At 33.7% G+C, this 12,367-nt stretch overlaps 1 protein-coding gene across 1 annotated transcript in view; it reads left to right on the forward strand.

The window, feature by feature from the left end:
* LOC106785152 (homeobox protein prophet of Pit-1) overlaps positions 1 to 12,367 on the forward strand; it is a 15,302-nt gene extending 2,935 nt beyond the window's left edge. The window contains exons 2-6 of the mRNA XM_014745354.1: positions 1,136 to 1,263; positions 1,537 to 1,644; positions 8,831 to 9,013; positions 9,645 to 9,744; positions 12,054 to 12,367. Coding sequence (XP_014600840.1) covers positions 1,136 to 1,263; positions 1,537 to 1,644; positions 8,831 to 9,013; positions 9,645 to 9,744; positions 12,054 to 12,160 — 626 coding nt within the window. The 3' untranslated portion in view covers positions 12,161 to 12,367. The remainder of the gene's footprint in view (positions 1 to 1,135; positions 1,264 to 1,536; positions 1,645 to 8,830; positions 9,014 to 9,644; positions 9,745 to 12,053) is intronic.

Here is a 12,367-nt window from a genome sequence, read left to right on the forward strand (position 1 = left end):
ATGTGTGTATGTATGCAAAATTAAATATTGAAATGAGATATACCAACGAAAAATATATGATATTGTAATTTATACTTTTCCACGCGTTGGTAGGTAGTACGTTTAGTATTATTTTACTCGGGTAGGGGAAAAAAAACAAAAGAACAAAAAAAATAGACAAGATAACAAAACTTTTTCTTTACGTGTATACGTAGAAACATATATATATATGTAAACACGTGCATCACACGTTAAATATTAACTGAACTTTGGGAATGGCAATTTTATTTCGTTGTCTTCCATGAAAATAAGCTTATCGAGTTATTTAATTGTAAATGAGGAATGTGCAACATCAAACAACTTCATATTCATATTTCAAAATTGAAGTTCGGTAATTTATATTACATTACCGCTATAACTTTGCCTATCCGCTGTCAAATTTTCAAAATGAAAATGAATGTGGCATATTTGCACGCCATGAACCAAATGTAGGTACGCGTCAACGTTCGTTCCGATAAATATACATATACATATATATATATATATATATAATATATTATACAAAACGTCATTTTGAAGTAACTTTCAAAGGACATTTACATTATGCAACTTTAAACGTATTACTTATGCCCGATCACACACACACATTCGTCGATGCGAATAATATCCTTATTTTAGAAAATTGTCATTATATAAGGGAGAATAAGAGAGAGCTTATCATTTTATATAAAAAAAAAAAAAATAATATTCCTATATTATTATGTTAATCACATTTTATAAAAATAATCACATCTCTTTAAAAGATATTTTTAAATGTCAATTAATTGTTGTTCAATTGACATTTTATTATCATTTATAAACATATTTAAACGGACCAAACAATGAAGCTCAGTTTATTGATTTTTGTTAAACACACTCATTCATTATACGAGAATATATTAACTCGTTTACTTATCATCTTTTATAAAATAAATATATTATAACATAAATATAATTAAGAGATATTTATATATATATATATATAAATATTTACATAACAACAACCGCTACTATACCCCAAAACGTTTTCTAAATTCATTATAAACCCCTCGGTATAACCTCTAACCATTTTTTCCATATTATATACATATCCTAATCCGGTTTTTCTTCATTTCAGGAGCCGAAGGAGCTTTTAAAAAATTAAAACCAGACCCTTGCGCCTCTAGCCCTCACATTGGCCACACACCCACCACCGCGAGTTGTCCTACACCGGCACGACGTCGGCACAGGACTACCTTTACCCAGGTACGTCAAATTCAAAATTAATTGTCTTGCATTTCTTAACGTCGCGATTTAAATCATTTTCGCAAAATTTAACCACCCTATTCCCCTCCTTTCCCCCACCCCTCCTACCTCCCTTCCTACTCCCACCTAACGAAACACACAAAAGGAAAAAAATGGGGCCAGTGTTAGAAATTCAAAAGCCTTTTTTTTTTTTCCCCCGATCGATCTGTACAAATTTCCTCTGATCGAACCAACACGTATCAATCTTTACTATAGCCTACGATTGTTTCGCAGGAACAGCTGGCAGAATTGGAATCGGCGTTCGCAAAATCTCATTATCCTGACATATACTGCAGAGAGGAATTGGCGAGGACCACCAAATTGAACGAGGCTAGAATTCAGGTAAGTCTATATCGCGTGTTGTTCTTCCTTAATTAACGATTAAATGTAATCAGATAAAAAAAAAAAAAACAAAAAAAGATATAGAATGTAAAAGAAATAAAATTAAATCGAAATAAAATATTGAATATATTGTTTCCGATAAGTTTAACAAATTGAAAAGAGAAAAATCGTGTCGATGAAGAAAAGTGTAACGGAAAGGAAAAAAAAGTGTTGATTGAAAAGAAAAGAAAAGAAAAGAAAAAAAAAAAGAAACTATTATAACAATGCCGAGAGAAGTTTATAAAACGAAAGATAGAATTCACGTAGCTATCGTTTCGGGGATGACTCACTTGGTAATCGAATCAAAGACGCATGCGGGGGTTACAAAATGAAGTTACGAGCGCAAATGTCGATCCAAGACACCCCACGTTCTTCCAAGGGGTTGATCGATCCGCAGGATCAGAATTATTTTGCATAGGGAACCCCTCGACGGTGGTGTCTTTCGGTCGACGCGATCACGATGGTAACGTTTTTCCTTTGTTCGTAAAATTATACTATTTGAAACGTATTTGTAATTTCAAAAAAAGAAACTCAAACGGAATATAATCACGCGCAAGTTAATTACAACGTTTGGGAGCCAAAAAAAATTCAACAAAAATATATATTTACAAATATACGTTAATTACTAAATCATAAAATCCAATATTTAACGATTTGTTGATTCGATATAGCTGTGTTAGCTGTTTTACAAAATTTTATATAAGATCATAATAAACAGACAGAAATAATTTTCTATATAATTCAGACATATGAAATAATTGTAAATAGAGGAAGAGGTAGCAGCAGTTGGTAAACGAATACCTGAACCGTCGCGGTCACCGTCGGTGGTTTAAGTTTTTGCCGACATTAGAAATATCCTGAATAAGAGTTGAAATGAGAAAATTAGAAAGAAAGAGAGAGAGAGAGAGACTGAGTCTCTCATGGGGTAGAAAATCATTCGAATGTCGTAGGAATCAACTGGCAGCATGCAAGTAACAGTACCAACCTACCTACCTACCTACCTACCTACCAACCTACCTACCTACCTACCTAACAGCAGGGCAGGGTAGGGCAGAGCCAGAGCAAAGCAAAGCAAAGCAAAGCAAAGCATTGCAGAGAGTTCCAAGCGGTACATATTAAAACAGTCCGCCGGTGCGTTTCGCTCTTTTGATATATAATGCAAGGGAGTGTTGTTTCAGTTAAAAGCCCGGGAACCGCTGCGACTTAACTCTGTTAAACTGCGATGCCAAGTAAAACGCGGTTTGCTTTTAGTCGCCCGGTTATAATCCATGCACAAAGTGTCCGAACTCAAGCGGCTTCACCGTGTCCGTATAAGACTTTCGAACCTGTTGGTTTTAACCTCAAACGCAAGCTATCCTACCATTTTACTTTCTTTTTCCTTGTTTTCTTTTGTTTCTTCTTTTCCTTTTACGTTACATAAGAACATTTACATTCATTTATTAATTCATTTATTAAATTCTTTAATTATCTCGTTAAGATTAAATTATTATTGATTGATTGATTGATTGATTGATTTCTATATATTCGATTACTTAAACGTATTCAATTTTAACAAAGATCAAAGAGAGAAAGGGGAAGTTAAAGTTGGTTATGTTATATCGACAGTAACAGTAGAGAAGAAGAGAAAGAGAAAGAGAGAGAGAGAGAGAGAGATAAGACTAAATCTCGGTAGATCATTTGCAGTAAGTTACAACCGAGTTTGTGATCAGTCACGAGTAGTATTACTCTACTATGTAGTTCACAAGGAAAGTGTTTCGCAATAGATAGTAGTATAGCTAGTAATAAGGGCCGATGAAACCACGTGGGCTGATTACCGTCGGTCCAAGTAGTAAAAGTCGGTGATAAGTCGAACGTTGATATTAGTAGAACACGTTTTAACATAGCAAGATCAAACTTTCTTAACTTAACTTTCTACAATCTTTGTTTCAAATTACAATTACACCGAAGATTTCTAAATAATCCAATACTTTTTTATACATACGAAAAGAGTATTATAGAAAATTAAAAAAAAAACAGATGTAAATAAACTTTAACTCGTTCGTTAATTTATCTTTATTATTTAACAAAACATATTATTGGATAAACGATAGATGGAAATAAAAAGAATAAGAAAATTTGAGCGTTACGTTAGAGAAAGAGGAGAGAATGCTTAAAAAATTAATCTAATACTTTTATTTATATACGAAAAGAGTATTATAGAAAATTAAAAAAACAAAAAACAGATGTAAATAAACTTTAACTCGTGTTCGTTAATTTATCTTTATTATTTAACAAAACATATTATTGGATAAACGATAGATGGAAATAAAAAGAGTAAGAAAATTTGAGCGTTACGTTAGAGAAAGATAGGAGAATGCTTAAAAATGTTGTCGCGATAGTTACGGCATCCTGTTTCTACAAAGATGGCGATACGCGGGCTTGTAGTTGGCAGGAGGATGAGAGAAAGAGAGAGAAAGAGAGAAAGTGAGAGAGAATGAGAGAGAGATAGAAAGATAGAGATAGAGAGAACGAGGGTGACAAAGTTGAGATGAGTTGGAGGTGGGGTTTGGGTGACGCTGTACCGGAGGCTGCCATTATATCTGAGCCGCCATTTTAAATTGAATTTTCTCCACCCTAGATAGATCTGAAACGTCTCGGCCTTGCGGGGTTCTTCCTTCCACTGCGCGACTACGACGAGACGAAGAACCCGAGAGAACGAAAGATAGATAGATGTGAAGAGAGAGAGAGAGAGAGAGTAAGAGAGACAAAAAAAATGAAAGAAAAACGATAGGATGAGGAGGAGGAGGAGGAGGAGGGGTTCGGGGCCCCTTTTTCTTCGCGACGCTACCTTCGCTTCTCATTTTTATTTTTTTTCCCTCCCTTCTTTTTCTTTTTCTTTTTCTTTTTTTCCTTCTCTCTCACTCTCCTCTCTTTTCCTCTTTATTTTTATTTTTATTTTTATTTTTTATCCTTAGCCCATTTTTTTTTTTCCCCGTCGGATAATAATCCCTCCCGTACTCTTTCCTATCGAGAATTTTTTTCGAGAAATTTTACGCGATAAAACTTGTACCTTATAGATCGTACGTTGAAATAAAGTAGAAGAGAGAAAATAGAAAAAAATAGTCACGCGTAAAATTGTAATTGAAAGATACAACAAGATATATACAATAAATAATATGAAATTTGTAACGACGATAAATTCATTATAATCGAATGAATTATCATCTCGTTCAATAACGAACATCTTTTAATCGACGATTCAAACGACAAAGGAAGGAAGGAAGGAAGGAGAAGGACATGAAGGAGAACGGTTGTTACCAGAATCCATAAGGATAAACAAAAAAGAAACTGTAAAAAGAAAAAAATGGAAAAAGAAATAAAAAAAAGAAGAATAAAAGTTAATAAATTGGAAGTAGGTACCTGGGCAAAGTATCCGAAGAGAAAAAGAGAGAAGCGGGTAGTGTTTCTTCGTTAAAGAGCCAGTAAGAGGATATATGAAATGTGCCAGAAGGATAATGTAAAAAGGGATAGTAGTGGCACGAAGAGTAAGAGAATAATTCTCGAATCAAGGCACGAGAAATCCTATTATAACGCGGAGAAGAAGAAGAAAAAAAAAAGAATAAGAAAAAAAAGAATAAGAAAAAAAAGAAAAAGGAAAAGCCGAGATATTGAGTTAGCCGAGTTTTCATTTCACCTTTTTACTTCGATTCGACTTCCGATCGAAGCCTACCTACCCCACAGTACCGTACCGTACCGTACCGTACCGTACCGTACGTCTCCGAGAAAATCTTCAAGCTTCCTCATCTAACCAGGAAATAAGGAAAATCAGTTTTGGAAAAAAAGAAAATAATAATAATAAGGAGTGAGAGAGGAGAAAACAAAAAAGGAGGGAGGAAAAGGTACAAATCGTTGACTCACATCCCTAATTCGCTTTTTCGCATTATTTTCGTTCTGGGGATAACGGATGGATTGGATGGAATAGGGGATGGGTGATGGGACTCGAGATACAGTCTATCGAATAATTCAATATTAGATAAATTCTATTCTTTATTTTTATTATTTTCTCTCTCTCTCTCTCACTATAGATATCTGCTTTTTGTAAGAATAACAACTCAATAATTATATTCAATTTACGTCTTTTATTGTATATCATCATCCTAGTAAAAGTTCTTAAAAATGGCTAAAAGTTTATGGACAATTTGAAAAATTAATTTAAGCTTTTTTCTGGGGTGGGGGGGCAGGGAGGGAGGGGGTTTTCCGCTCTCTTTTTTTTTCGAAACTTTATACAAGTTTGCAATTAGTCTTTTAGTATCGCAAAACAAGTCTTGTTGTTTTATCATTTGAAAGCAGAAAAAGAAAGTAACCATTAAAAGTCTCTCGAAAATATATAATAAATAGGATAATTGATTTAAAAAAGAAAAAACCCAAATCTCGGGGAGAAAATAATTTCGATTCGCGACTAGACTAAAAAAAAAGGGACTTTTCATTTACATTACATACATTTGTTTATTTTATGTCTCGCCTGCTTGTTCTCGTGAATTCGTTGTTGAAATCGAAAAAAAAAAAAGAAAAATTCGGCGAGTTTCTTTTCGAGAAAAGAAACGAAAAGAAAAGAAAAAGAAAAAAAAAAAAAAAGAGGATTATCCTCGAACCTCTTTTCCAAGACACTTAAAAAAGTTCTTTCAGTAGAAAAGTCGCTATCAGAGTTCATGGTATTCTCTTAAGAGTGTGAGTGTGAGAAAGAGAGAGAGGATAGTTTTCTTCTTTTAGTTTCAGGTCCTCAAAGTAACAGAAATTTTGAGCTTCCATCTATCTATTTATCTATCTATCTATCTATCTATCTATCCTTATCTTTCTTTTTCTTTCTTTTACTCTTCCTTTTCATTTCATCGACCTATCCGTCCCTTCTTAGCTCCTTATTTCTGACTCTCCTTTTCCTCCCTCCCACCCCCATCCACTCTCTTCTTCTACTTCTTCTTCTTCTTCTTCTTCATCCTAGGTCCCTTTCTCCCCCCTCATCTTCCTCCTGCTCATCTTCCACCCTGGTTCTTCTTCTTTACCACCCTCCTATCTTTCTCTAGGGCAGAAACGCTGGAGGGAGAGAAAGGGAGAGAACCGGAGAGCACGGTTATTGAATTACGAACTCTTAGCTTTCCAGTTCTTGCAGGGTGCGCGCCTTAAGGGACGCGCGCAAGTATGTTCTCTCAAAAAGCTCTTCGGTAGAAGAGCAGCAAATAAAAGGAGTCGACCTTTTACCGGCTCTCTCCGTAAAACCTATCTACCTACGTCTATCTACGTAAATGCACACGATATATATATATATATATAAAAATACACTTACATATATACTGTACATATATATATATACAAACACAAGTATAGAGAAGAAAATACGCATAGGAATAATGAAACCTGGCTTCAAAGAGACAACTTATTTCTAACGAAGGGAAAAAAAAAAAGCATAGAAAAATTGTAGAATAGAAATTTAGAATTCATTTGAAACTATTTGAAATACGTTGTGTAATATGAAAAATTTGATAAAAAAAAATGAAAAAGATTAGATGGATTAATGTGTTTCGTATGACTGACGATATACGTAAATTGTCCATAGATAGTTTAATCGAACGATTAATAATTATCGATAGTGTTCAACAAATTCGAATACCTCGGAGCTTTAATCGAGTAGTAGTAATAGTAGTAGTAGTAGTTCGAAATTCCGCGGGAGAGTTTATATAATGCTCAATTTCGATTCAGACCAACAAGTTTTATTCGTCGTACATGATAAAGTTAACTTGTAATACCTTCCACGACATTCTCAAATAAATACGTAATTGTACTATAACTAAAGAGTAAATTTATAACGTAGATAGTATATGCACGTTCTTTTTTAAACAAAAAAAACTAAACTAAAAACATAGTGAATAATACTCTAGAGTAAAAATGTTTCATAAAATAATAGGATAGAAAATACTTAAAATCTATCTTTCAAAAAGACATCTTATTATTATTATTATTATCTATATATCTTTACTATTTAGTTTTCTTTAGTGTCCTTTGAATATATACGGATAAAAAGACGAAATAAGACAAGAAAAGAAAAAGGAAAAGAAAAAGATATAGATATTTCTCTTTAAAAGAAATACGAATATATATATATATATACTTAGCAATGATAAAAAGCGTCTGGCGATAATTCGCGAGTCGTTTCTATCATCATAGCAAGTCGCCATGCTTTCACACGAAGCGCGCAACTCCGTTCGAACGGGCTCGCGCGAGCTTACGAGAAATGTCGATAAAACGTGGTGGCCAATGGCGGGCTCGTAGTGACATCACGGCCGTAAGATCGGCCAATCGCGTGGCACCGCTGACGTCAACACGAGGGTGGAAACAACCGAACAGCGGAACGAAGCCGCAGGCTTTTCTCTTTCTGGGGGGGAGCATGAGGGATTGGGAGGGGGTACATGATGAAAGAAGAGTAGGAGGATAGAGAGAAAGAGAAAGAGAAAGAGAAAGAGAAAGAGAGGAATAGGGGGAGGTGGGGGGAGAGTAAAACGACGATGGTGTATATCTCGTTGGAAAGAGGGTTTCACGGTAGGCAATGGCGAAGGGTGTAGAAAAGAGGTGGTGTTGATGCTGCTAGAGGTGGTGGTGGTGGTGGTGGTGGTGGTGGTGGTGGTGGTCGTGGCAGAGACGTTTGAGGGAAGGGGAGAATAGTAGTAGGAGAGATTCGCCAGTGGCGGCTCGGGCAACCCCCAATATGGGTTTACTAATCCCACGAAACAATGGAAATTGCCCGATGCAAAATGGCGATAGGTAAACCACTCTCTTCACTTCTCTTCACTTCTCTTCTCTTCTCTTCTGTTCTCTACTCTTCTCTTCACTATCTTTTCCTCCAAAGAGAAATAATATAAAAAGAAAAAAAATGTAATATCTCTTAATTTAAGAAATAATCATTGTAACACAAGGGATCGAATAAATCAGTCACTTTGTTTTTTCTCCCCATTATCTCATTTGTAAATAAACATACGACTAATATTACCCTTTAAGATTTAAATTGAATTATAAAAATGGTGTTATCTCCTATATAACATATATAATATAAATAATACATATGTGTGTATGTGTATATACGAGCCACTAGGTATCGATTCGCTCGATTTTTGCGCAGGTCTGGTTCCAGAACAGAAGAGCGAAATATAGAAAACAAGAGAAACAATTGCAAAAGGCACTAACTCCGATACCAGCATGCCAAGGTGCTATGATGAGGAACATATATCCTGGTGCTAGCAGAGGCTATCAACCTTATCCACATCCACACAACAGTATAAACGGAATTAATCGTTATCCTCAGGTGATTCTTCGAATTATCCTAATGATATCTATTTATCTATCTAATCTATCTATCTATCTATCTATATATAATATATATTAGTATTAGTTCTATACTTAAGAGAATTCTATTCGCTTATTAATTGAATAATTAATACGTAGAATTAATTGTAAGAGAGAAAGAGAAATATAGAAGGGATAATCCGAATGGAGACGCGATCCATCAAATCCGGATGGTGGATCGGATGGCGGATCGCGTCCGAGCAAATGAATTCGATGCGTTTCTCGTTAATGATTTTAACCGAGGTATTAAATTGGAGTGCAGCTGAGCGTACGTCCGGCTGAGCACGGCTACATCGGTCGATGTAGCTAAATTGCATTTTAACTGATTAGTTGGGTAGGACGGATTAACGAATGCCTACCGCTTTAATTGAACCAATAAATTGTCAAACGTGTGCGGGGTATATACGTATACAGGGATAAAAAAGATCCCCCTACCCCCTACCCCCTAGAAAATTCCACATATATATATAACAAATAAAACGTACGACAAATCACAATCGAACGATTGATCGTAGGAATTATTTCTACGATCAATGTTTTCTTTTCTACAATTTTCTTTCTTAAAATTTTCCTTTTTTTTTACTTTTCAGATGGGCACGACGTCTTATCCCAGCATGACCCAACCCTTCTCTATGTCACATTCGGCGTCAAATATGTCGGCGGTTACCGGTATGCGACAAGACGCGATGGGTAAGTTTAAACAATGTTTTATTTATGTATTATTAACTTGGTCAATAAGTAATGTCGACATTTGTCGATAGAATAATCTTTATTACTATAGAAAAATACATAATGTATATATTATTTTCAAATATAAATTATAGTAACACTCGAACGTTACTTATTGATAAGGTGACCATTATTTCTAAACAATAAATACTGTTTATATAAAATTAAATTATTAAATTATGTTATAAAGAAAAAATATTCAGTTGTATATATGTGAAAATCTATTCAAATATGTTTGACTAGAATTGGACCAAACCTATTAATAACTTAATACGTACATATGCGTTTTATTTTCAACAACATTATAATTCTAAATTATAAAGAAAAATATTTATAAAACAGTTTTCAATACTCAATTGCATATTTTCGGCACTCCAAATGTTATTTAATACAGAAAACACCCTTTACATAGGTGCATTATATATACTCTGTGGTAGATATATAATATTATATTATTTATAATAGCCAAATTTTGATTACATTTCAAATATAGTAAAAAAAAAATATCGCGTACGAACGTTCGAATAATCTCTACTATAATTAGCCAAGCCAATATTTGAATTTATTCCAAAAAAAAAAAAAAAAAATATACAGACACAAAAATTCTCTCTTTTTGGAAAATTATATTCCCCGAAAAAAAAAATTGATAGGAAAGGTGAAAAGTTTCTTTTTCGAGCACATATCGATTCGATCTTATCGAATATGATTTCGTAAAAAGACCGGACCGGAAATGATGCGCATCAGACGAGAACGAGAACGAGCATGAGGGAGAAAAAAGTGGGTTGGGGTTGAGAGGGGTAAAGGGGGAATGGTGGTGGTGGTATAGAAAGAGAAGGAATAGAAGAAGGATGATTTCTCTCTTTCTCTTTCTCTCTCTCTCTCCCTCTCTCTATTTCTCTTTTTGTCGATCTCTCGAAGACGTTCCTCTTTCCATTTCCGGTACAGCACCGTCTTACACCATTTCCGGGCCGAGATGGAATATCGCTTTTAAATCGAATCAAGACTATTCGCGAATTGCCTGCCGGATCTTGGAATCGTTCGAAGGTTGCGACGTCTCGCGAGTAGTCAAGTCCTTCACATCGAACTATTATTATATATATATATATATATATATATACATATATATATAGATTTATATATATATATATATATAGTTACCTGGCCAATATCTTTGCACCTTGTACTATATAACGAGTTAACGCCTTAATGCAACGGTAAATCGTTCTATTAGTCGTCTTCTCGATTGAGCTTCTTAGAAAATCGTTAAATCGAATCGTTCCATACCTATCATCCCCCCTTTCTTCGAATACCATTCAACATTCTCTCCCTAACCCCCCCCCGTCTTCACTTTTATTTAACGAATCTCGATAATTCATTTCTTTGTTCTCACTTCTTTTCTTTTACTTTTACTTTTACTTTTACTTTTACTTTTTTTTCGATTCGTATCGTTCAATTTTTTCTATAGATATTTGTGATCGGTAATATTGTTTCCATACGTTTGCAATTTATACGCGGTCAATGTATTTTGTAATATAATTTTGTTATATTTAAAATATTAGTATGTGTGTATTATTGGTGGTATTGAATTGATCGAGTATAAAATTTATTATTAAATCAGTATTATATTATAATAAAATATGAGTATGTACGTGTGCTGTATTAATTATGTAACTTTGTCTCTTTTTTTTTATTATAAATATTAACAAATTATTATTTATATTAAAGAAAATCTATTGATATATACTATAATCATTGATTTTACTAAATATTGACCGAATAATTACAAGTGGTTTATTTTTATTTATTTATTATTTGAACCAATAACAAATTAATAATTGTCGATAATAATAAAAAAAAAACTATAACTTTTATTAAAGACCGATAGTTTGATTTGTTTCAATCTAAATAATATGTCCTATAACTAGTGGTATAAACAAACAGATGGAGAGTTAGAAGGGGACGGATGTGATTTTATACGAAAAGTTAAATGGAACATGTAGAATCAAATTTGTTCTACTATTAATGCTTATCGAACAAGACTTTTAAAGTTCCAAGGTTTCCAGGATATTGCTAGTTCATTGTAAACAAGACAAAATCTAATATGAACAAATTTCATTCAACATTATCGATTTAGTTTATCAATTATAAAATCACGTTACATGTATCATACAATTTAGCTAATAATATTAATATAATTATGATAAAAAAATTCACAAAGAGGAATAATTTTGTTTGAACAACAAAAAATGATTTAGTTATCCCTTTTACAGGCATGTCAGCGGAGGACGAATGGTACAACAAGAGTATTTCAGCCCTAAGAATGAACACAGCCCATCATCCTAATCTCGCCGCACCGATGTTGCAGTATCAAACATAATTGTAAACGTTATACCGTTGTAAATGTTAATAACCGATCGAATAATAATAATTTAACTTAACACGTCATTGGACTAATATTACATCGAGAACGGACGAGAAAAAATGGCGGTCCTTGTTGATCGTGTTACCTAATTTGAAATATATTACAAGAAAGATAAAGTATTTAAAAAAAGAAAGAAATAAAGGAAGGAAGGAAGGACAGGGA

The sequence above is a fragment of the Polistes canadensis genome, unplaced genomic scaffold (assembly GCF_001313835.1).
Source record: "Polistes canadensis isolate GaletaPanama2010 unplaced genomic scaffold, ASM131383v1 scaffold_45, whole genome shotgun sequence".
Lineage (NCBI taxonomy): Eukaryota > Metazoa > Arthropoda > Insecta > Hymenoptera > Vespidae > Polistes > Polistes canadensis.